Source organism: Nanorana parkeri, unplaced genomic scaffold, assembly GCF_000935625.1.
Source record: "Nanorana parkeri isolate BGI_ZX_2015 unplaced genomic scaffold, ASM93562v1 scaffold338, whole genome shotgun sequence".
Lineage (NCBI taxonomy): Eukaryota > Metazoa > Chordata > Amphibia > Anura > Dicroglossidae > Nanorana > Nanorana parkeri.
The window spans coordinates 574,919-602,547 of record NW_017306606.1 but is presented as its reverse complement, the minus strand read 5'-3'; the positions used below and the strand labels follow the sequence as shown (position 1 = coordinate 602,547).

The 27,629-nt window shown below is 39.5% G+C and overlaps 1 protein-coding gene across 1 annotated transcript in view; it reads left to right on the top strand.

Moving 5' to 3' along the window:
• Positions 1-27,629, top strand: part of CHAT (choline O-acetyltransferase) — a 103,729-nt gene that overhangs the window by 37,677 nt on the left and 38,423 nt on the right. The window contains exons 4-6 of the mRNA XM_018558410.1: positions 15,404-15,457; positions 17,616-17,796; positions 21,800-21,977. Coding sequence (XP_018413912.1) covers positions 15,404-15,457; positions 17,616-17,796; positions 21,800-21,977 — 413 coding nt within the window. The remainder of the gene's footprint in view (positions 1-15,403; positions 15,458-17,615; positions 17,797-21,799; positions 21,978-27,629) is intronic.

The window sequence follows — 27,629 nt, the reverse complement described above, 5'->3', positions numbered from 1 at the left end:
CTGATATATGTTTGATTCATTTATATATCATTCCTACTTTTCATACGTATGTGGACTTTGTGACCAAAAGTCAGAGATATAGAGCTTGTGATATATATTTTCTTAGGCTTTTCAAGCCCTTGCTAGACACCACAGTACAGGACGGAGAGGTGTTTTCTTAGACAGACATGGCGAATTTCTGTGGCAATGCCTGGGAAGAATTCATGTCCAAAATCCAATCTAACTTCCCATGCCAGACCTCTACTAAATTAGAGATTAACACCTTGGTTATTAAACTGAAAAGGTTTACTAGAGAAGAAATCCCTGGTGTACTGGCATATCAAATATTTTGAACGGTACACCAGAGAACATATTGTTCCCTGGGTACAAATTTTTCCCACTGTGGCAAAAATTGACAAAGATCTCAAAACTAAATGGGAATGAAACTTACAATGCTCTTTAAATATGATGTCGATATTGATGGAACATTATAATATGGAATCAAGAACAATTGACAATGAGATTAAAGAACTATATCGGGACTGTGAGTCCTTATGTGACTTGCCCCTATTTAAAGACAAGGAGAAAGACATCCAAGATCATATAGAAACATTTACAAAAAACTTACTACATAATAAGGATCAAAAATTTCTAAAAGATAGTGCAGCCTATGCATCAGGACATGCATATAGATGGAACAACAATACACAGGGAAGACCAAGGGCCTACATGCCGAGACCACAGATGTATGAGGAACGGGATCTAGACCTAGAGTTAACATCCTCTAATGTCTCCTCCTCCTTTTCATCCAATCGGAAAAGCTACTCTCAACCCACACTTTTGGCGGGTGAGAATTACACCGGCCATAATTCTAAAAAAGTAAAAAGAATCAATAATCATGACCATGGATCACAGATGAAAAGGAGACAGGAGATATTTGTAAATGAACACCTGATCAATGACGATTTTTCTTCATTTGATAACCCTCAACATTTTTCGAGCACTTCGAATGCCCGTCCAAATGGACCATTTAATGATACTAATCCACGCAGTCCAACTCAAACACCTTTAGGAGGGACACGATGACTTATAACGCCTCCCCTAAGCCCACATTCAGGGGCCAAGGAGCAAGACCAAAAACGAGTTTTGCCCCGATAGATGCATTTCCCGCACCTAATGCATCTGGTAATATAGAACCTTTTTTAGTGAAACTTCAGGAGGACAAGGTAACCTCCAAGTAATTAACTTATCATCTCACCCTCTTACAAAAGAGGAAATATCAATTCTCCAGTTAGGTTTAAGCTTCTGTCCACAAAAAAACTATGACAAATTTGAAGTGGTTAGGGATATCCATTTGTTCGCACGAAAATTAATTTACAAAGTCATATTTGATAAGGGACTCATGTAAACAGCAGGATTTTCTCTCTAATCCACAGCATTGGAAGGCATACAACATAGCAGATTTTAGAGTATTAAAAGATCTTATATCCCTACTAGATGAAAATGAGGAGGTGGACTTTGACCTCCTACATGAAACTATCAGTGATGAACAAATGGATATCCCTGTCACCAATACAAGTGAACTAGAGTATTTCCAACCACCTTTAGTGTACAAATCCAAATCAGAAAAAATTCCATCTTTTCAATTGAATGCTAATATATGGGCATTTGTACAAAATGTCACTAAAGACATTAGAACCACTCTACATCACACCTCTAAAAAACAGAATTTAACAAGACCCCAACAAAAAGCCATAAAAAGCTTGCAGGATAACCATAATATTATTATTAAACCATCTGATAAAGGGGGAAATGTGGTAATAATGGACAGTGACAAGTATAGGGAAATGTGTCTACGAATACTCAATAATAAACATTGGTATAACATTATTGATCAAGAACAAATTCACATATTTAGTAAACAATTTAAATCTCTCATCAATAATGCTTTATCCAAGTCATTAATATCTAAAGACACCTTTGATTTTTTGGACATCAAACATCCACGTACACCTATGTTTTATGCGTTACCCAAGACGCATAAAAAACACCTATGATCCACCAGGACGTCCAATTATTTCAGGTATCTCATGTCAGAATGAGCACGCCAGTAAGCTCATAGATTACGTCTTAAGACCACATGTTTCAACTTTACCTTCATATAGGATACAATTCACCTATTACAACTTATAGATGATGTGAGTGTCCCAAAAGACACATTATTAGTAGCTATAGATGTTGAAGCCTTGTATAGCTCAATACCACATGTATTGGGGTTAAAAACTATCAAAAAATTCTCACTAGAAAGACCCAAATCCCAATGGGAATACGTGGAATTTGTAATGAGTCTTTTGGAACACATACTTACAACCAATGTTTTCATATTTGACGGCTCCCGCTACCTCCAGGTGCAGGGGGTGGCGATAGGGACACGCTGTGCTCCATCATACGCCAACCTGTACTTGGGGGGGTAGGAGTGGTCTTTAATGTCGGATGACAAATATATGTAAAGCCTTGGCCACCTCCTAATGTGGCTAAAATACATTGACGATGTTCTTATTCTGGTGGACTGGATCACATCAGAAACTGCTAGAATTTATGGCACTGCTCTCCGATAATCTGTACAATTTAAAATTCACCATAAAATTACCATTATAAAAGAATTTCCTTCCTGGATACAGAAATCTATATCACAGACGATTTAAATATTGCGACTACTTTGTACAGGAAACCCATGGCGGCAATACGATATTGCACTCTACAATTGCGCACCCGGCACCTCTAATCAAAAGCATCCCTTATGAACAGTACCTTTGACTGAAAAGGAATTGTACCCAACATTCTGATTTTGTACATGAAGCAAATCTACTTAAGGAGCGTTTAATGCTGAGAGGGTACAGCAAATCTTGTTTAAAGAAAGCCTTCCAAAGGGCAAATAACCAAAACAGAAGTGACTTACTATATAAAAAGAAAGGAGACTCTGGAAACACCTCAATTACCACCAAATTGATTGTGACTTACAATCGACAACATGCGCAAATTTGGAAAATACTTGCCGAACACTGGCCAATTCTGACATCAGACCGAATAATAGGAAAGTATATTCGAGGGCAACCAGAGTTGGTCTTTCGAAGATCCAAATCTTTGAGGGACACCTTAACTCAAAGTCACTTTGAGGAAAATAAAAGTACAACCTTGATGCAAAGAAATAAGGGCCTCTATAGGTGCGGGAAATGTTCTCAATGCCCATGGCTGCATACTGGAAAATCCATTATGCTACCAAATGGAAATGTTTGGACTCTGAAGGACCACTATACCTGCGAGACGGCAGGTGTGGTGTACCTTATGTGTTGTAGGTGTGGTGCCTTTTATATAGGCAAAACGATCAGACCCCTCAAAAAGAGGATTAATGACCATATTTATCTTATCAGAAATGGGAAACTCACCGCCTCTGTTTCTCGGCATGTAGGCCTAAATCATGGATTCAATTTGGACATGATTTCTTTTTGTATCTTGGAACATACACCAGATAACATTCGTGGAGGCAACCGCAACAAAATCCTATTACAACATGAAACAAATTTACCATTTGAATGCCACCAAATACCCAGGTCTAAATGAGATCTTGAGCTATAAACCCTTTTTATAGCGATAGGCCCTGCCCTATATGTTTGGATGCCCATAGGCACCTTCATTGCATATGGAAACAGCGCCATATTGACACAATCATGTCTGTTTACCTCCCACAGCTCTCTGTCCTTTGTAGCTTAACTAACTAATGGAAACTATAATTATATTACTGAGATATGTAAATGATATTGTATCCGATGTGCATTATGAAAATGATCTTTGCGCTAGATAGCACTGTTATGCTGCACCAAATTACTATACAAGAATTCTTTTTAAATATACATTTTGAATACCTAAATGTAATTAACATGTGGATCTAATTCATTTAACATATGCATCTGTGTAAATGGATACAGAGCAATGAAACATGTATCATTCTGTTTGTCTCCTCTGTCTATACACTGGGGACAGTGTGAATTATAATCATGTACTTACTGTACCATGAAAATATTAAGAGCTATAATCATGTACACTATTGTATCAAATATTAGGAGCCATAATCATGTACATTGTGGCATCAAATAGCCACCCACCATCGTGCATATTTTTGCTATATCCAATTTGAATTACGGGATGTAATGATATAAAAGGATAACATCAATGTCTATATGACGTAACGATATGTAATTATAAAGACAGCATAATAATGTGAATTGATATATGATATAAGATATATGACTATCATAATGTCCATATGACACAACGATATGTGGCTATAAAGATAGCGTAATGATGTGCATTGATATATGACAATCATGATGGTATATTATTACAAAGTAATGTCTAACATACATGGTATAATATCACAATGTAATGTCTTATGAATTGGGGGATTACATGCAGTTTTAGGGTAGACTCTTTATAATAAGTGGAATGACCATTGTCACTTTATATCTTTATTTCTGTTTTAAATTTATGGCTTATACAGGCAACATGGAGTCGATCTGGAAGAACATTTTTTGAATCTGCCGATCTGTCTGGGCTCTTCAGTGTGCGGGAGTTGTGGGTGCTCAATGGGATTTGGCCCGGAAGATATCTCGGGGGGCACTTTCTTTCTTATCGCCCAGTATCTGCACAGTACACGTCCGCAGTGTGACGTTGAGTGCAGATTTGTATATGGCCCTCCCACTACGCACCACGCCGCGCACCGGGGCTCCGCCCCCTCCTCCCTATGGTTTGCATTGTGGGTGTGTGGGGGGCGAAGGAGGACTATATAATGGCCAAAATACACATACCACATATCCACAGCACAATATATTATATAAGTGGTTGTTTGTTGAGCACATATTTCTCACAACTCCAAAAGCCGAGATTTATATACACTGTATACCTCAGCTCTACACTTTCAATTTATTTTCACGCTATTAGATTTTTGCACATGCGAGCCAATAAATCTACCTTTGATTTTGGGCATATATTGATTCACATCATAGCCTATGTACTTGATAAGGGAACCATATAGTCATGCCACTTTATTACATATACATATATTCCCTATTTTGGCATATGCATATACATATGACTATCCAGAGGATAATCATTTGAAAGACAAATTTCTATAAATAACACCATGCAGACTGGATGAACAATACTCAAATGTTTTTTATTGGCTATATCTTACTATAATCATATCTACACAACTCAATATATTATACTTTTTCAATACACATATAATTTTTTGTGTTTAAATAAGATCAATTATATATTTGCATTAGTGATTCTGGAATATGTGTTTGTATTCTTTTTGGGTAGCTTCAGCTGCATATCTTCCAATTAGTCAGCTGTGATCGATCCCTGGGTCCTTATCGCTTGGGTGCTGCACACTGCACTTTGTCCTCCTGACGCAACCCCCGTGCCTGATTTGCCCTTCCACTCCATTTATGTGGTGAATATAATCAATCATCTACTGTCTTGCGTTGATATGCGTTTAATGAAATCGCTATATGTAAGCATGGAAATTTGATAAACTTTGATGTTTACTTACCCGGTAGAAGCATGTAGTCCCCAATTTACTAAGAATTCAGGTATCACAGACCCATGGGACCAATATTTTAAATGGATGACAGGTTGGCAGAAAGCATTATCACAAGTAGGTGTGGTGATTCTCATTGTTCTGATCTCTGTCAGCCTAGTAGTCTGCTGTGTGATCCCCGATGCCAAGAAGTTAATGACCAAAGCGATGGATGAGAGTACTCTGACCCCAACCATGATACAGGTAGAAGAGGACACCATATTCCCCGTTACCATCCTTGACCCCCCAAATATAATGTTATAACACCTTAGGTCAGTGAGAGTAGGGACAGAGACCACCTGACAGTGCATACCAACATGTTGGGACCAGAGGTGGATTAGCCCCTCGGACGGCCCCTACACATGTAAAGAAAAGAGTTCCGGGGTGTGTACCAGGTGATGGGTTAAGGGACAGGTAAACTTATCTACATAGAGTTAGGTCAGTTCTAGCCGACCAGTGACAATGAGACTGTCACAGGTCGGCTCAGTAGATCGGGAGGTGAGCGAACACATACCGGCGTTCGCTCACCTCTTGATCCTGTCACGGCTCTCTGCCGTGACAGGGTAGGGGCCTGGATAACCCCCTCCCGCTCCGATCCGGCAGTGCTGACTGGCGGAACGGACGGGGGAGGGGGCGGGTACAGCTGGCTCTGCCTCTAGATAGGCAGAGCCAGCTGTCATTCATGCAGCTGGGCGGATCCAGACATAATTGTTGGGATCCGCTTCAGCAGCGGCGTCTCAGTATATAGCTTGGCTTACATATAACAGCAGCACCCCAATCTGATTCATTATCCTGCAGAGCCCACCAAAAGGTATTGCACAGCACACCTGAGACTCTTTGGTGCACTTGTGCAGAATCTATGTTAGGCTCTACCAGCACAATCCTCTTACCTTGCACGGCCTGACCTCTTTGGAACACGTCCTCCTTGTCCTCGGAACCCGACTGGACGGCCTCCTCATCCTCGGCGCCCGTCAGTGTCTCTGCCTCTTCCGTGTCTCCGCCTCTTCCGTCTCGGGGGAACTCAACAAATTTTTTTCTCTCATGGGGACGGCTTGCCACATTTCATACTTTAAAATAAAGTGTAACTATATCCAGTTTAAGTACTACAGGCACTAATATACACACAATAAGGCCCTATCTGTAGGTTTAGGTGCGATTAGGGATTCCTGCATCAGAAACTTGCATTTTACTGCAGCAAAAATCCCTAATCTGGCGTTTACAAGTGACAGCTGTCACCTATTCAAGTTAATGATCAGGTGATAGCAGCTCCATATAAACGCCTGCACACCGCATGTAATTGAATATCATATGATTACATGCGGTTAGAAAACATTCTCCCTGGATGCACAATCATTGCGTCCAGGGAGAGTGATTGATTCCTAGCGGAATGTAAACATCTTTACATGCGGTGTGCAGGCATTTACATGCAACTGTTGTTTACATGTCACCTGATCATTAACTTAGGTGACAGCTGCCATTTGTAAATGCCAATTTAGGGCTTTCTGTTGCAGGAAAACGCAAGTTCATGACGCAGAAATCCCTAATTGCACCTAAAATAAAGGTGTGAATGCAGCCTAATACACTTCTACTCCCCCCCACCACCACCACCACACGTAAAAAAATACAACCCATATACATATATATATATATATACACATACACACACACAACCCCAGTTCGTACCCCCCTCCTCTCCCCCAGACCTTACCAATCATTTCTTCACAATCCATTCGGCCAGCTAAATAAAAAAAATTAAAAGGTGATTAAAAAAGTAAAAAATACTAAGAAATAAATGAGAAAATAATTATAAAAAAATAAACAATAATAAGATAAAAAATTATAAAAAAATAAAAAAGTAAACGACAAGATAAATAAAAATAATTTTTTTTAAAAAGTGCTAATAAAAGGGGAAAAAAAACAATAAAAAAATTAAAACTAACCCTGCCGGCTCTGCTCGCTACCACACAGTAGACACTGCTCTGCACATCGGGCATAGCGATCGGGCATAGCGGACCAGCCCAAACACAATCAGGTTGATTGTGTTCGGCCCAGCCCACAGTCCGGCCCTGATTTCAGCATAAAATAAGGCTTTAACAGTGACACATATTTTTTCATCAAATGGTAATAAGCCAGCTTTGATCTGCAGCTAGAAACTGGCCAGTAGCTCACTCTAGCTGATCGTGTTTTCCCTGATGCAAAACTAACCTGCCACTGGCCAATTTCGATCATGCTTACACTGAGGGCTCATGCATAGGGACACAAATACACACGTATGAGCATACAGCATAAAATACACCTGTATTTGCGGTGCCCAATATCAGTGTTTACCTGTGCACATGTTCCCAAATAGGAATGCCAGAATGCATGCAAATACCAGTTTTTGTGTTTTGTGTGCATGAGCCCAAAGAATTAAGAAACACAGATAATACAGCTGTGTAAAATTGGCCAGCAGCAGCAAATTTTTCTTGAGGGAGAATTGGCCAAAATTTAATATTAGTACAGGTAGGTATTTTACTACAAGATTTAAGAGCCCATTCACACCAGGGCAGTTGTGGATCTGCACAGCTACAACATTGATCTTGCAAAGGAGGTTTGGGGAGTTTTTAATTGTGTTTCAGCATTGAAACGCAATTAAAAACGCCCAAAACCGCGCTGATCAGCACAGTTCCATTGAAACCTGTATGCAAACCGCACTTATGAGCGCGGCAAAAATAGTGAAGAGTGATGTTCGGGCGGGGGGCGGTTCGGATCACACTGACCCATGCGGTCGCATGAGCGGTCCCCTTAGCAATTTATAGATCATTCATGTTTGCAGACCTGTGCGGCCGAACCGGGGCCTAACAGACCGCAGATGACACAGGTGTAAATTTGGCCAGTAGCAGTACAATTTTGTTGTGCAAGGATAGGCCCAAATTTACTAGAGACAAAGAGCGCAGGCTAGGCTTTACTAGAAGAATTAAAAAACTGCAGAGGATACAACAGTGTAAAATTAGCCAGCAGCAAGACAGTTTTAATCAGGGAAAATATGCTTAACTGGTGTATGCCTAACTTTTATTTTTTCTATGTAGATAAAGAAGTGCATTAAATGTTCCAGGTCTAGGGGAGCAGCTGATGGAGGGCGGTGCTAACGAGCCGCTGAGCAAGATGAGTGCTTGCTGAGCTAGCTCTGTTACACCCAGGCATAGGAGCTGTTGTCCAAACGCTAGCACTGTTTAAATGACTGTCGGGAGCGATTTCACTACTCATCCTGCCTACCTTGGTTAGTTGGAGGATATCCATCAGCAGACATGCAGAATGGGTCGTACATTGGAGACGCAACCACCGCGGGGAAGTAAAATGAAAAAAAAAACACAGCCGAGAAATCCTTCGCAAAGAACACGGCCGCATCGAGGCCACATCGAGGCTGTCTCTGGCTCCTTCAACACAGGGCTCTCGAGCCTCTTCCTCTGATCTGACGGACGCAGTGGAGTCTACACAGGGAGGGAGCTCTCCCCTTTAACTACCAACTGAACAACCAGAGGTAACATGTAGAGATACAGAGTTGTTGGAGAAATGTAAAATCCTGATACAAAAAGAATTACAGATTGCTACAGATAAATTGGCCTCTCAACTCTCCAGGGACATTAAGCAACTGGGATTTAGGATACACGATATTGAGACTAAAATGAATGATGTTGTCACTGTGATAGAGGCACATGAGCATGACATTGATATAGTTAAAGAGGATCTTTTTCAGGCTGTGTTAAAAATGGGGGACTTGGAAAACAGAAACCGGCGGGGTAATTTACGGATCCAGGGTATCCCAGAACGGGTAGAAAACCTTGAAACGGTAATCTCCATTATACTTTCAGATTTGCTCCCAGGATACCCGGCAGATAAATTAGAAATAGATTGAGTACATAGAACAATGGGGCCCAAACGGGCCGACGGAACCCCAAGAGACGTAATTTTGAAACCACCGTTTCACAAAACAAAAGAAGCCATTGTACAAGCAGCCTGGGATAACCGGTCTCTTAAATGTCAGGACTTTAATTACCACATCTACGCAGACCTCGCACCCAAAACCTTGCAACGTCGCAGAGCTTTGAAACCTTTTTTAACAGTATTACAACAGCATGGTATTAAATATAAGTGGGGGTATCCACTTAAAACCCTCTTTAATTATAATAATCGGACATACTCCTTTTCTTCACCTCAAGAGGCGGGGCCCCTACTTGAACGTTTACAATTAATGTCTCCAAATGATGAATTGATATCTACATCTTCACAATCCTCGGGAGGGAAACGACTAGCCCCTGTTTGGGAGAAATATACTAGGAATCGCCATGGGCGGCTGAAGGGTCTACGTTCCTCCCAGAAAACACAAGATACTCCTGGAGATTAACTTTAAAAATATTGATAAAGGCATTAGTTATGATAAGATCTTATCTTAGCTGAAGAGCAACACAGAGAACCTATAATTGTATAAAACATATGTGCTACACCCTCTTCTTTTTTTGTGTGTGTGTGTGTTTTGGAGTTCGCCATGCCTGGGTGGACAAGGTGCCCCCCTTTAAAAGTGAAATAATTACATATATTTCCTATTCCTGCTTGGCAGGGTTTATGCTGTACAGCATAAATTTGTGTAAAATGGCATCCACCGAATTTTGTATAATGTGCAGGGACTAAACTCTCCACAGAAGCGAAGAGCGGCATTTAATTATTTTTCATCACACCAAGCAAATGTAATATGTTCACAGGAAACAAGGCTTTCAAATTCTTTTAATTAAAAAGTTACCCCCAAGTTTTTCAGTCTAATTTCATAGAAAAAAAAGAGAGGGGTGTTAATAGCATTTACAAAAAACACAGCTTTTTTTTTGTTCAGAAGAGATAGTAGACCCAGCAGGAAGATATATAATCCTAATAGGTAATATTTTTGACACTATAGTAACACTTGTCACATATCATGCCCCGAACACTAGACAAACGCGTTGTTTTCCCCATTTGTTGGGAGTAGTTGATAAACACATGCAAGGCACTTTATGGATGATGGGAGACTCCAACCTGGTTTTAGATGTTAGACTGGACAGGTTGGAATCTCGAGTTACACTTTCCACTTCTTATAACCACTCTGCACTTTTTTGTACAATGTTAACTGAATACAATTTGATAGATATATGGAGGGAAAAAATCCCCCACAACTCGTGAATATACCCACTATTCTTGTCCTCACAAATGTTCTTCTCGAATAGATCACTTTTTTACACACCCAAGTTTTCTTTCTTCAGTTCTCAAGGCTCGTATTCTTTCGACTTCGTGGTCAGACCACTCTCCTTTATTGATAAAATACATATCCTTTTCCCCTGTACCCCCACATTTTAATTGGAGAATGAACGACTCTCTTCTTACATTCTCAGTTTTAGTAGAGCAAATACAAACATTTATCTCCTCCTTTTTTAGGGAAAATGAGGGATCGGTTTCATCTCCGATCCCTCTATGGGAAGCATATAAGACAGTTCTGCGGGGAGAACTTATAAGTTTGGCATCTAGACGAAAAAAGGAGAGAAGTAAAACATTTTTAGTCCTTACTTACTGCCTAGAAGGATTAGGATCCGACTGGAGAAACAATCCCACAACGGCCACTCGAAGAAAAATTGATTCTGTTAAAACAGAAATGAACCTGATATTAAATAACGAAGTAGAAAAGCATATTCATTGGTCAAAATGCATGTTTTATGCATGCGCTAATAAACCTGGGCCAATGATGGTGAACATGCTGAAATCAAAACCAAAAACGCCATACCAGATTAGACTACGTCTCCCAGATGGCTCGACTACAGCTAATCCCGCAACAATTGTTTGTTAGATTTACTTCTCTCCTTTCTAAGATATATGGTAAAACTTCTGGGTTCCAACCTCATTTAGCTGATCAGTTAATGTCGAGAGTGTCGCTAACTCCTTTCACTGAACACATGACAACTATTATGGATGCAGATGTTTCCATATTGGAAGTAAAACAAGCCATTAAAACGTTAAAGATACATAAGACACCAGGTCCAGATGGATTCCCAGCATTATATTATAAAAAGTTTTCAAATAATCTGGCACCTCACCTAGTAGCACTGTTTAACCACCTGAAAGGGGGTCATGCTTTTCACCCCTCCTCCCTGTTGGCTCACATAGTGATGATTCCTAAACCGGGCAAAGATAATACGGACCCTCATAACTATAGACCAATCTCCTTATTGAACATAGATATAAAGCTATTTTCAAAACTTTTGCCAGCTCTCATTCACCGAGACCAAGTAGGTTTTGTTCCCTACTAGGCAAGCATCAGATAATACACGTAAAATTGCACATCTTATCCATCATATGCATGATGCGAAAATTTCAGGTATGCTATTATCTCTAGACCTTCAAAAAGCATTCGATCTTGTCTCCTGGGATTATTTATTTTATATTCTAAAGAAATGGGGATTTTCTGATAGTTTTTTAGTCTGGTTACAGACCTTATATCGAGGTTCTTCTGCTTCAGTACGTTACCTTCACTATAACTCGCACCCATTTTCTATACTAGGAGGTACCCGCCAAGGATGTCCCCTCTCCCCACTTTTGTTTGTTCTCGCAATAGAGCCACTGGCCTGTCTTATACATACTAATATGGACGTGCGAGGTGTAGAGAAGGGACACATAGAGTATAAACTCCACATGTTTGCAGATGATCTGATGCTCACACTGACTAACCCTCACATTTCACTTCCTAATCTGTTTCATGACTTAAACTTTTTTGCAAAAATTTCCAACTTAAAGGTTAATGAGACTAAGTCAACTGCCCTCAATATCTCACTGTCACACATTGAAGTTACTACATTACAACAAAATTTTCCTTTTGAATGGAGGTCCTCGCATTTATTATATCTTGGAATTAACATTCCGAAAAAAAATTATAAAGTCAATTATATATCCCTGTTTAGACAAATGCAGGAATTATTGCTAACCTGGACGAGACATAAACACTCATGGATAGGTAGAATTAATGCAATTAAAATGTCAATATTAGCAAAAGTACTTTATCTGTTTCGAACTATACCAGTTGTATTCCAAAGTATATCATTCACTCATTTCAGAACAGAGTTTCTTCCTTTGTATGGAACAATAAGCGCCCCAGGGTTCCCAAAACTACAATGTATATGCACAGGGAACAGCTAGGCCTCCCAAATTTCTATAAATATTATCAAGCAGCACAAATAGTTCTGTTAATAAACTTCTATACGACCTTATACCGACCACTCTGGGTAGACTTAGAAGAATACATCTGTTCACCTGTTTCATTAAGGGCCATTCCTTGGCTGCCGGCTAGGCTACGTCCAAAAACAATGAGCCCCATCTTGAAACATATGATTAAAATATGGGATAATACAAAACGTTATAGTAAATTCCAATCCTCTCATATACCATTACTTCCTATTGTAGGTAACCCTTTCTTTCTACCGGGAATGGGAAAGACAAAGTCCTTTGTTTGGTGGACCTCTCAAAAGGTGACATGCCTACATCATTTGGTGGAGAACGGCACAATTTGTACCTGGTCCCATTTTTTAAATAATTTACAAGCTCCAGATACGGAATATTTCAGATATCTACAACTTAGACATTGGGCTGCATCAACGCTCCCTAAAGCTCCATTTATATCAGAATTAACGGTTTTTGAGAATATCTGTCTAAACCATCCTACAACTCCTAAACTTATTTCAATACTCTACTCCCAATTAAATAGGTTATCGACGCCCGATAACCATAAACATGTACAGAATTGTGAAAGAGAGCTTGGAATGACTAGACAACGAAAGGAATGGCAAAAAACCTGGCAATCAATAACTACTTGTTCTATAAATGTAATATCTTTAGAAATGGTATTTAAATCTTTAACCAGATGGTATTTGGTGCCCTCAAGGTTGGCTCATCTCCACTCGACACTCTCGGATCTTTGTTTCCGAGGATGTGCCTCCAGGGGAGATGTTATTCATACCTGGTGGACCTGCCCAAAACTGGATAGGTTTTGGTCGAAAGTATTTCAGCTGATTGGGGACCTCTTCTTGGCCAATGTGGAAAGAGACCCATGGGTAGCCCTATTACATTTTAAATCCTCTTCCTTTACCAACTTACAACATAAACTGGTGATTTATGTTATGTTGGCGGCCAAACAGACCATTGCCCAGGCCTGGAAGAAACCATAAGTGCTTTTTAGAGACGTAAAAAAAAGAATGGACTCCTTTTTTATTAATGAAAAATTGACTAGCATTTTATTAGACTCTAACAAAAAAATTTCAGGATTTGGGAACCCTGGATGGCCTATGCGCATCCATCACTTTTCTGTAATAGATATGATTTAAGTGTCATTACATTTTTTTTGGTTTTGTTTTGTTTCGATTCGTGTTGTTGTTTTGACTTGTGCTGTTGTTTATCCTGTGCTGTTTTGATGATTTGGTTGGGTTGTTCTGATAGTGACGATATGGCGGGGAGGGTCAGCAGGGAGGAATTGATCATGTTTATCCTTGTAGACTATCGATGCCAATGTTTGTATATGGATGTTTTGTAATATAAAACTAATAAAATCTTTGAAAGAGAAGTGCATTAAATGTGAGTGATATAATGTGTGGTGGTTTATATGCACACTGTTATTACATTAAGTTTTTTTTTTTCATTTCAAACTATGCAGCAGCATGCTGCAAACAAAAAAGTTAGCTTAAAGAACATATGTACAGTAACAAGTAAATGCTGGGCTTTAAGTACCCCAAACGTAGAGAAAGCAAAGCCCCATTAACAATCAATCCACTAGACATCATTCAGTCTATGTCACTTTTTATTTGCAAAAAATTAAATAGTGTATGGTCAAAATCATTAAAGGAGTCAAAGGACTGGCATTTTACTAGGGTATAGTACAGTGATGTAGAAGCTAAAAAAGCTCACTCAATCAATAAGAAGGTGTGTATGTAAGGTGATTAAGAGTGAAGGTGGCAAAGCTTGTACGCACTTAGTGCATCGTTTAGCTTTGCTGATACTCAACCATTAACTTCAATGAAAGGAGAAGAGACCTGTAGGCTCTGTACTTTTCATTTACTGTTGTGCGTTTTTTTCCCCATCGGCACAGGCAGTGAAACTCCAGAATTCGGGACCTCACCCGACCTCTCTACCTTACTGCTGTATGCTGCTCTTTATTGATGGCAGTAAAGATCTGTGGTTGAAAGTAAGAGCTGCCTGCAAAGTTCAGTTAGTGATATTACAAATGTACCCCTAAAAACAGGTACACATTATTGTATTTGATACTCTGTACACAGGGGAGTTTTAAGGACAATAAATTTCCTGAGAATCAGGGTGTTCTGGGCACCCATCAGTAAAAAGGTCAGTGTACCACTTTGTGGCCACAATATTAAAAAGTATGCTAGAGCTCTATTTGTCCACTGCTTATTGTTTCAAATGACTGTTGCCTGCACAGGATGCTCACCTTGTCCCACTTCCCAGCAACACAGTATGCAAAAGTAAGGAGATAGCGGTCTTACTTACACAAGACTCTAGGATTCCAAAAATAGCATTAAGCAGAATAATTTTAAAGTGGTCTGGGTGCCTAGCTGATGCCCTAGGCCATGGCCTATGTGGTCTAGTTAGAAATCTGGCCCTAATCATCACTCTCCGTACCAATTTGTAAAGCATTTTTAAATGAAAATTGAGAACTAAAAAGGACAGCATCGTGTAATGTGGATGTCATCTTGATGTATTGAGACATATTCCTCCCTCTTTTAATTGCAGGTTTACAGCAAATCTCATCTCCGGAGTGCTTGATTACAAAACTTTACTGGATCTGTAAGTTATGGTTTCTCAAATATATTGTAGATCAAATATTTTTCAGCAATTAAAAGATAACATTAATAAAGGGTAATAACTCTCAGCTTATTTCGGTTTTAATTTGTTTATTTGTTTGAAGGCTAACGTGTTACTTGTAACAAATATACAAATATAATCTTTAAAAAAAACAATTAATATACATATTAGCTTTTCCTCGAATGGAATGCACAAATAAATACATTTAACTTGGATTCTAATTGTAAATCATAAATACAACATCAGTATTTTAGTGTAGTCACTAAAATCGACTTTCATATATAACAGGCATTGTTTATCAACCAAGTTATAACTCCTTTGCTGGCAAAACAAACAGGCATTGGTAGCAAAGATGGAGTCTAAATATTAATAGTTACAATATGCTACACATGTATATGGGTTACAGAGAATGACCACTAGGGTTTGGGGAATACCAGAAGAACAGGTATTTTACAGGCATTTTACAGACTAACAACCTTGGACTATTATATGGGGTATAGAAAAAAAAATCAGGTGTTATTTTATGAAACGATATTAAGCCACCACAAAGTGTGAACATTTGGAGACAGTGGTGTAGCACAGCAATTAAAATGCTGTGTGGAAGTCTTTAAGTCTAATTAATACATATTTTAATGTACTATGAAGAAACTTGTCAAGGCACCCAAGATTTTTCTTTTGATGTAGAAAAAAAACATCCCAAAAATGTAAATATATTCATCACATTATATTTTTGTACTGCACACATTACAGGAGGGCAGACATTAACCCTAATTTTACAGTGGATTGACCGAATAAGTTGTACTCTGATGTAGTGGCACCCCTGATGTGCCTATGTAACAGATGGCCAGTTTCTCTGGAGGAGACGAACAAGTGATGGATGAAGGGCCACTATAATTTATGTAAAAACAGCATGGGAAAATATGCATCTCTGAAATGTAAAGTGCAAATATCACTGATGTGAGCAGAAGAGATTTCTGGATTTACAAATTGTTACTTGACACATGGCAATGGCATGGCTCCAATGTGACCTGCAAGCATATAGGAAAGTGTATTTTTCTACTTACAGATTAATAAACATTGTTATTACTATTTTTATAGCTACTTTTTAAGCCTTTCCTAAAATTAAGAAAAGGCCAATATGCATCCCAGTACCTGACATCATTATGAAAATGTTTGTGCCAACCCCATATATTTTATCATTGAAAATATTGCAAATCCTAAAGTTGTACCCTAATTTGGTCTTTCTCAGATAAGACCTAAAAAGGTGGATGATTGGTCACATGCAGAAAGTATTTTGTCATATTTGCTATTACACGTTCCAAAATGTGCTATATTTCTATAGGAAATTAACCAGAAAAGAGTTGCCCTTTGTTGGAAATATTATCATACAAACATGTACATAAAATTACAACATTTTACTAATAAATCTCATAAAAACCATTAACCTTTAACACAATGCAGTGCTGAAGAATCATTGTCTCAACATGTTTTTCACTATTATCATTTCTTATAATTTTTGTATGTTTGTAGCTTGACTTTAGCAAAGCAGGTGTGGTGTGACACCTGTTTAGAGCCCCTCCCCAGGGAGTTGTTTTTTTCAAAATTCTTGCTATCCTTCTATAGAAAATATGAACATCAAAAAATCAGGAGACAGAAAGAGAAGCAAAGAATACAGTGGCCTCTTGATGTAACCACGGGTACATGAAAGTTCTCACTTAGACACAAAACCTGACCTTTAACCTTAACTCAGGCTGATCCTCCAGCATTGCCAAATAGTAATAAATGATAGATAGGCAACAGTATCACAAGTAATAGGAACAAACACAACTGCAAACAAGTTACACGAGTGGGCATAGGCAGGAGTAACGGAAACAGGATTGATAACACCAGGCATAGCTGAACAGCAAGGTTGCATGTAGAAAGGCCAGATATCGGAGAGAAGTCAAAAGGCTCAACTAAAACAGAAAGGCTGACTATAGGAGTGACATAACCTGCAGCAAATGAATAGAGAAGCAAGATGTACAAGACATAGAATTGCTTCAGGAGCTTGAGCAGGATCAACAAGACAGTAAAAGTATGTTTGTAACCTCAACTACATTTGAGTAACCAGTTTTTTGTTTTTTTATTCCTCTTACTGCAGGCATGCTTTGCCAACAGACTATGCTCGTGGTCAGCTATCCGGTCAGCCTATGTGTATGAAGCAGTACTATGGGCTCTTCTCATCTTACCGTCTTCCAGGTGGCACCAAAGATACATTAGTGGCACAAGAGAGCAGTGTTATGCCAGAACCAGAGCATATAATTGTTGCATGTAACAACCAGGTATATTATTATGAAGTTATTCAGACCATTGGATGCTTTACCACTATGCTGAAAGAATGTGTTATTTAAGACTGCATTATGGGTTTTTAATAAAACTTGTCAAGAGTGCAAACAAATCCCCCCACCTACCCAAGCAGCTACGACTCTACTGTCCTTATGCCCAGGGTTCCCCATTGTTAACCTGAGTAATGTTCTAGGTTAGTATTCAACATCTTAAAGAAAAACTATAAGGACTAAAAACATTTGTAAAATAACCACCATTTTTAAATGCATGCACCATCAGGTGTCTTCAGGTGATTGTCTAGTGTTTCATAATCCTTCCCTGTGTGCTCTGGGATCCCCTCTGATTTTCACAAAACACCAAAATAAGCCTCAACTTTCCCACCTTGGAGCTCTGCCTTCACCTCTACTTCTATAAACAAAAGAGAGCTGTGTGTGTCTGTGTAAAATAGATGTCTGAGCTGTCTGAAGTGCTGGATCTCCATAAGGACACCTTTACTGTGCGCCCCAGCCTAACAGGTCTAGCTGTGCACCATGCAGACACAGGGAGCCATAGTCCTGCCAGGCAGTCAGCATATAGGGTCTCCCTAGAAGTCCAGGCAGACAGCAAGAAGATTGATGAAATGCTGGCACTGGGGGTGATACATAAGTCTTAGATTGCATGGGCTGTAGTGCTACTTCCCAAACGGGACCAGACTACTGGACTAATACTGCTTACCCATGCTTATCCTTGTTTCGACACAAAATATACATAGTGAAGGTAATCCTTCACCACTACAGGACTTTGGGAGTATCCCAGTAGCCTTAAAATGGTTTAAAAAAAACTGAAGGCAGCAGCAGGAGCCATGAGCTTGTCTCTTTTTTTTGTTAAGCAGGCTCCCAGCACTGTAGTAAAAGTCATCTGGGTGGCTGTGGAGCCAACCCTGCTGGACCCCCTCTCCCCCCGTGGTTCCTTGGCTCTCCTGCTCCTCCTGGGAGCCTGGGACCACAACAACACCCGTGTCATCCCAAACACATTCAAATGTAAATGCATGCATTTATGTCTATGTAAACAACAAGTGCACACATATATTTGGTATCGGCACACATGCTGCAGTGAGACAAATAATTCTAGGTCCCTCATATACACCAATCAGCCATAACATTATGACCACTGAGAGGTAAAGTGAATAACATTGTTTATCTCATCACAATGGCACCTGGAAGTGGGTGGAATATTAAGGGCAGCAAGTGAACATTTTGTTCCTAAAGTTTATGTGTTGGAAACAGAAAAAATTGGCAACCGTAAGGATTTAAGCAACAAGGACCAAATTGTGATAGTTAAATGACTGGGTCAGAGCAACTCCAAAACTGCAGCTCTTCCCAGTCTGCAGCGGTCAGGACCTACCAAAAGTGGTCCAAGGCTCACTGATGCACATGGGAAGCTAAGGCTGCCCTGTGTAGTCTGATCCAATAGAAGAGCTACTGTAACTCAAATTGTTGAAAAAGTTAATGTTGGTTCTGATAGAAAGGTGTCTGAATTGCAGTTTGTTGCATATGGGGCTGTGTAGCAGCAGACTGGTCTCCAGATCTCAATTCATTCGAGCATTTATGGGATGTGCTAGAAAAGGGGACTAGTGGAATCCATGCCTCAATGGGTCTGGGCTGTTTTGAAAAAGAAGAAAAGGGGAGCCTATTCAATATTAGACGAGTGGTCATAAGGTTATGACTGATAGGTATATGGTTAACTCTAAACTGATGAGCTGTATAGGCATATTAATCATTTTGTGCACTGCAATTTTTTGCCATTTCGTGGGCACACGCAGTCTTAAAGCTTCAGTACCAGTTTACTAGACACAACCTAATCTTTTATCCGTTATGAAATAATTGGACATTATATTGTGTTTGAGTGCACTAAAATTCATTTTGGTATAGTTTTTACTAAAAATAGTGATTTCAGAAACAGTTGTGCAAATATCACCCAAAAAATTGCAACTACCATTCTTTTATTCTACAGGGCCTCTGCTTTCAGAAATATATAATGTTTTAAGGGTTTTAAGTAACTGTCTAGCCAAAAATGCAGATTATTAACAAGCATAAAACGAAAAAATTGCTACATTAGCAAACTAGTTATAGAAGAAGTTATACTGATATTATTAACTATAATATGTTACCATATTCTGTGATGTTACCATTTTTATGGAAATTCACCTCTATTAGGTACTTAAAGCACTGTTTGTAAACAATATCTTTATAAACAGACTTGACTATTTATAGAATCTTATTGGTATATAAATATTACTCATCTTGATCCTCATAGCATTTTCCTTGTTTCAACTGCCATCTGATAGTATGTGGAGTTAATCTGGCAATCTGTGTTAGTTCTTGTTATAGATTTACATGGTTACTAAACACCAAAACAGGATGTACAGCAAGGGAGCATGCCATATACAGTATTTTAACAGTATAGTTATTACCTTTATTATGATTTGCTAGAAAATTACTAAAACAGAGACATTTTCACATTTATATAAAATACTTGTGCTCAAAAGTTTGCATACCCTGGCAGAAATCGTGAAATTTTGGCATTGATATTGAAAATATGACTGATCATTCTAAAAAAACTTTTATTTAGGGATAGTGATCATATAAAGCCATTTATTATCACATAGTTGTTAGGCTCCTTTTTAAATCATAATGATAACAGAAATCGCCCAAATGGCCCTCATCAAAAGCTTACATACTCTGGAATGTTTGGCCTTGTTACAGATATACAAGGTGACACACACAGGTTAAAATGGCAATTAAAGGTTAATTTCCCAAATCTGTGGCTTGTTAAATTGCAATTAGTGTCTGTATATAAATAGTCAATGAGTTTGTTAGCTCTCACGTAGATGTACTGAGCAGGCCAGATACTGACCCATGGAGAGCAGAAATGAACTGTCAAAAGACCCGCGTGACAAGGTAATGGAACTTTATAAAGATGGAAAAGGATATCCAAAACCTTGAAAATCCCAGCCAGTACTGTTCAATCACTTATTAAAAAGTGGAAAATTCAGGCATCTCTTGATACCAAGCCAAGGTCGGTTAGACCAAGAAAGATTGCAGCCACAACTCCCAAAAGAATTGTTTGGGATACAAAGCAAGCTGAAGAGAAATACAGGCTGCTCTGGAAAAAGATGGTGCGGTTGTTTCAACGAACACAATACGACAATACTTGAACAAAAATAAGCTGCGTGGTCGAGTTGACAGAAAGAAGCCTTTACTGCTTACAATATGCCTGACAACACCTTGACACGCCTCACAGCTTCTGGCACACTGTAGTTTGGAGAGGGGTCAACAAGGCCTATAGCTGCAAGAATATCATCCCCACTGTGAAGCATGGTGGTGGCTCACTGATGTTTTGAGGGGCTGTCAGCTATAAAGGCATGGGGAATCTTGTGAAAATAGATGGTTGACCTTCCAGTGGTTACAGCAGAAAAAGGTGAAGGTACTGGAGTGGCCATCACAATCTCCTGACCTTAATATCATCAAGCCACTCTGGGGAGATCTCAAACGTGCGGTTCATGCAAGTCAACCAAAGACTTTGCATGACCGAGAGGCATTTTGCCAAGATGAATGCAAGCTGCAAGAATTCGGGGCCTCATAGACAACTATTACAAAAGACTGCACACTGTCATTGATGCTAAAGGGGGCAATACACAGTATTAAGAACTAATTGTATGTAGACTTTTGAACAGGGGTCATTTCTTTTTTTGATTTATTTGTTGCCATGTTTTGTTTTATGATTGTGCCATTCTGTTATGACCTACAGTTTAATGTGAATCCCAAAAGAAATGTGTTTTGCCTGCTCACTCATTTTTTCTTTAAAAATGGTATTACCAATATTACCAATTCCCCAAGGGTATGCAAACTTTTGAGCACAACTATATGTTGTATCACAGCTACTAAGTGATTGCAGTTTGCAACATTACATACCGGCCATAACTTGTTTCAAACTGATGCATTATCATCTGTTTTGCAGTTCTTTGTATTAGATGTTGTCATCAACTTCCGCCGTCTCAGTGAAGGGGATTTGTTTACTCAGCTCAAGAAAATAGTTAGGATGGCAGAAAATGAAGATGAGAGACTTCCACCAATTGGACTATTGACATCCGATGGAAGATCAGAATGGGCTCAAGCAAGGGAGATTCTGATGAAAGGTAAGACATACATTTTACTGGATGATTTTTTAAAATAAATCTACAAAATCAGTTCTCAGAAAAAAATAAAGGAAAATAATTTAATTACAGGTAAAATGATATACACACACACTATAGATCTGCAAACCATAGTACTGAAACAAAGTCTTTGCTGCCGAAGCTTCCTCAGCTGATCAGTACAAGATGATGAAGCTTCATCTGTAGTATTTTCAGCAGGGTAGTAAATTAGAACAAATTTAACAACAGATGCTAATGCATCATTTGAAGCTAAATCTCTTAAAGAAATTAATTTATCTTTACTTATATTTTACTATATTTACATCCAGTATGACAAGCATTGTGTTGATGGCGACAGAATAAATCTAGAAAAGTGAATATGGGCTATTAATGTTAAACAGATCAACATTAAAAAAAACACTCTTTCTTGAGAGAGACATGCAGGCTGCCATTGCTACTTCTCATTTTGTAAATACTAGTTTCCTTGCTGTCCCTCTTGCTTCAATGCATTTCTTATCTGAAACAAGCATGCAATAAGAATGTCTGACTTTAAGGATTTGCATACCTGTTCCAGATCAGTAACTCAAAGCAAATCAGGCCCAGTTGGCAAGTTTACTAGTGGCCATGACATGTAAAAGGTTTGCTTTAGGGTAAATTCTCATTATAAGCCAAGAAAAAACAACAACTTATTATTTGTAAACCAACAGGATCTTCCCTTATTGTGTTTAAAGGAGAACTATGACCTAAGGGCAAATAAACATACCCATTACCTTTAGTCTATTAGCAGTATTCATTATTTCCAAAGACGAAGCGCATCTGAGAAAAACTCATCTTAAATCATAGAAAACGGGCCATCTGCAGCCCTGCTTCCAGCTCATTTCCTGTTAGGGGGTGTTAACAGTTAATGCAGCCCTCCATCAGCTTTTTTTTTCTAAATGTAAATCTGTTGTGGCCGCTCTCTATAAGCGTTCACAGCTATGTGGGTGGCCGGAGTGCTAATGAGCCAGAGAGAAGCTCTTGTTTTCACTGCACAGCACATGGAGAAGGCGGGGACAGAGGAAGGAGAAGGGGAGGCAGATAGGAGAGACAGGGCTCCACAGCAGCGCATGCCTGAAAGGCAGGCACAGAGGACGGGGACGAGGAGGTAGGGAGAGGGACGCGCAGCAGCTCTTCAGAAGTGCCGTCAGTCAAACTGACGAGATCAGTAGGGAGGATCCAGACAGTATTGTCGGGATCTCTCCTCATTGCTGTGCTTAGCCCTGCTAATCATCCTAAAGAGGTTTTTACAGCCTTAGGGTGCATTTTGGCTAATAGGACTGAATTACAATATTTACTCCTTTAGCCTAAGGAATACAAAATTGGAGATAAGCTTGGACCCCATAGTTCTCCTTTAAAGTTAACCTGTCAGATCCCTAAAGTGTCAAATTTTACAACACTGCTAAACTGCAGGCACCCTGGGTATGTGGCCTGGCCTGTAATGAGGTGAGATGTGCCCAGAAGAGAATTTGCTCAGTAAGTATTAGATTCATTTTTCAGCTCCCTCTTCACTTGCAACAACTCCACCTGCTTTGCAGGATTACAGCATTACTGTAACCATACTGGATAATATGGAACACCAAAAATAGGTCAAAGAATCCCTTTAGGCTCAAAAGATTCCAGGGTAAGGAACAATATGGTTGTGCACATGAATACAAGATATTGTTTCCGATCATAGAAGCTAGACTACTGAGTGGCGTTAAGGAGGATATTTGACTGCTGAGGCAAGACATGCACTAATCTAGAAGTCCCATATCATCTGCTTAGAAGATTCTTTCCCACTATAAATGCAAACATGCATCACATAGAATACACTGACTATTTTGCAAAAGAAGCAACTAAACTACCATAACCAGGATTTTGTTCTTCAAGCAGCAAGGATGAAATAGAGCATCTCTTATGTTCAAGAAACTTTTGGACGATTTCTTAAGGGACCGTAATATACAGGGGTACGGGTACTCCTAGAATGAGATCCTAATAGGTTGGACTTGATGGACTAATGTCTTTATTCAACCTCAAATACTATGTAACTATGTTATGAAAATTCTACTAAAATTAAATGCACCGTATTGCCTTCCACGCAATGATTTATCTAGCTATTTATTTTCTAGCTATGAGGATTTTGTAACTATGAACTTTTATTCATGCTCAGTGCTCCTACTGCTCATCAACACAACAAATCTTTCCTCATTTTACAAACTTAAATATGTCAGTTAAAAGAACTTTTAGGCTTTTAACATTTTAGACTTGACTTAATTGGTTGGGACTATTATACCCTACCATGGGAGAATGTGAAGTTACCCAAACTAAATAAGCTGTTGGGTGTCAGTGGCGTAACAACCGGGGGGCAGCAGGCAGCAGGGGCGCGGGCCCCGGGCGAAAAGTGAAGGGGGAGCGCCGGCCGAAAATTGCACTTTCGGCTAAATGCCGAAAGTGAAATTTTCCTGCCGTTTTGTCGGCGCGGCCGTGATTCCTTTCATCCCCGCTGGGACACAGAGCAGTGCCCAGCAGGGATGAAAGGAATCAGAGAGAAAATGACAGCCGGCCGAGCGCTGTGGGACGAGCGCTGTGAGCGGCCGGTGTCTTTCCTCCCACACCGCTCGGCCGCCTATCACAGTGCAGCAGAGCGGTGTGGGGGCGGAGACAGCCAGCGCTGTCACAGGAGGCTGGGCTCTCCTCTTGCAGCCTCCTATGACAGTGTGTGTCAGAGAGGAGAACGGGTACAAGCACTCAGCGATCAGTGATCGCTGAGTGTTTGTACATAATTGAGGACCTGGTATGTATACTGTATCCTCAATTATGAATGAATGGGAGTGATCTACATCTCCTCCTGTTCATTCATAATTGTAGTTATAGTAAACATACCATGTTATCAATGAACAGGAACACTCATAAAGGATTCCTGTTCATTGATAACAGGGGACACAGAAAAAGAGATTGAGGACTCTGTGTCCTCAATCTCTTTTTCTATTTTTAAAGGGAAATATCAGGGGTCTGTTTAGACCCCCAATATTTCCCCGAAGCCCCTAAAAGTAAAGTAAAAAATAAAAATATTTAATAAAAAATTAATTAATAAATAAAAATTAATTTAAAAAAATGAAAAAGTTTCTAAAAAAATAAAATATTAAAATTTGAAAAATTAAAATAAAAACATGTGTGTGTGGGGGGGGAGGTGCAGGGTACAGTTCCAGTGGTTGTTTATATAATGGGGGGGCGAAAAAAAATTTCTGCCCCGGGCGCCCAGAACTCTGGTTACGCCACTGTTGGGTGTTACCTATTTTTAAAACATGCAACTATGGTTTTTGGACCAAATGATTGTCAATGGGGCTTTAAAAGCATAAACTCATTTTAGGCATGTTTTCCATTAACTCGGGTATACTGTATCGGTACTACTGCAAAATGAATTCACTTCTTCCCACAGTTAAACTGTTATCATCACATCAACAGTTAAACTGTTGATGTGATATTTACAGATGCATGCATACCCCTAATCCTAAGCTATATATGGAGAGACCTTGAAGCTTGGGTAAGCTATGTACAAAATGTTGAGGATGGTGACTGGGAAAAGAGTTCCATACTTCACTATGCCTAAATACTGTAACTCCACACAGACAAGCCTGGTTCCCTCACTCAGCCAAAGCTAGCTGCCCCAAATTCTTTTGAATGCAAACTTATTTTTCACCTAATTTGATCCTGTTTTAGTTACTAGATTCTGGGATCATATTTATCATATTAGTTCATTATAAGATAAGTTGCACAAAATAGCTATCACCCCTCAGACCTGTGTTTTCCTGGTCCATTTTTAAATGTCTTGCCCTTACCTCACACAAGGAAACTCATGTACACAATTTACTTTTCTCTCCTAGAAAGTCAATTGAGCTACACCGTCTGGTAAATTAATTTCCATCTCCTATACATAGAATGGATCTTGTAAACCTTTTTTTTATGCTCATCATGGGTACCCAACCAAATTTGGCAATGTATGAGGGAGAATAAAAAAGTAAAGGCAAAATACATTTAAGGGCATTCATAGAAGTAACTGTGAGCACTTGAACATATCACTTTTCCAAATAGTCCCCATGCAAGATAATGCACTTGTTGGATCAACCAACGAGCTTCTGTATTCCTGCAGTGAAAAAGCTTTTTGGCTGCTGCTGAAGCCAGGTGTGCACCACTTGCTTAACTTTATCTTCTGGGGTTAACTTGTGACTGCGGAGTGCCTCCTTCCTTCTGCTCTCTGGGTCATAGTGGTGCACCCATGTATCGTCGCCAGCGACAATTATCTTAAGAATGCTGCAATCTTTTTCATTCCATCTCAAATACTGGATTGCAACATCCACAGGCTGCTGCTTGTGCAGAGCTTGTGCAGGAACCCATTATGCGTAAACTTTCCTGTATCCCAAGTCATCATGCACTAATAGGTTAAATCATGATCCGTAGTACATAATATGTACATAACATGTAGTTGTACTATGGATCTATTAACCTATTCCTGTTAGCAGGGAACATTGTAAATCTATTGCTGCAGTGAATTGGGAATGTGTACTTTACATGTACAGTACATGTAGAATGCACTGCATCAATAGATTTACAATTCTGCACTGCTAACATGAATGGGTTAAATGATCCGTAGTACATAATATGTACATAACATGTAGATGTACTATGGATCATTTAACCCGTTCATATTAGCAGAGGATAATTGTAAATCTATTGTTGCAGTGTATTCTATATGTAGTACATGTACATTACATATAGAGTACACTGCAGCAATAGATGTACAATTCTCCCCTGCTAACATGAATGGGTTAAATGATCCATAGCACAACTACATGTTATGTACTATTATGTACTATAGATCATTTAATCCATTCATATTAATAGGGACCCCCCTTGCCCTCACTCACTGCTCACCATGTGCGGCGCTGTGCGGGAGAGCAGCGACGAGTCAGTGCTGGTCCGGTGGAAGGAGCTCCAGGTGGGGTCCTAATTTAGCTGGCCGGCGACTGCCCAGAGGTGCTGGCCAGCTAGATTAGGACCCCACCTGGAGCTCCTCCCACCGGACCATGGCTGACTCACCGCTGCTCTCCGGCACTGAAGGACGTCGTCGGCGCTGAGCTGAAGAGGAGCGTCGCGTCACTGCTGCTCTGGTGGGGTCCTCTGGGCAGTTGCCGGCCACCTAAATTACAACCTCACCTGGAGCACCGCCAACACTCATCTTCCACACTCACTCACTTTTAGATAAATTCATGCCTAAAGACATGCTCCACCACATTTCTATTTACCCTGTCTCCCTGTCTACCCTGATTTAAGCCATGCCTTTAGCTTTCTAAGCTCCTTATATCTCTCCCTTTTGTACAAGGAACATGCAATATTCCACAGAACATAATTTTAGAGGTCCTTCCATTCAACCTATGACTTCGCTATCAAATCTGAATTTCACTAATCCTCCACCTTCTATATACAGTATATTCTATCATATGTTAGGAATTAGTTGAAGAGTTAGGTTAGAGTAGAAAGTGTTACAGTATTAAATTACCTTTTCGACTAAGTTTTGGATTAGGGTTTAAATTTTAAGTTAATGTTGGGGGGGGGGGGGGGGAGGGGGGATTACGACGT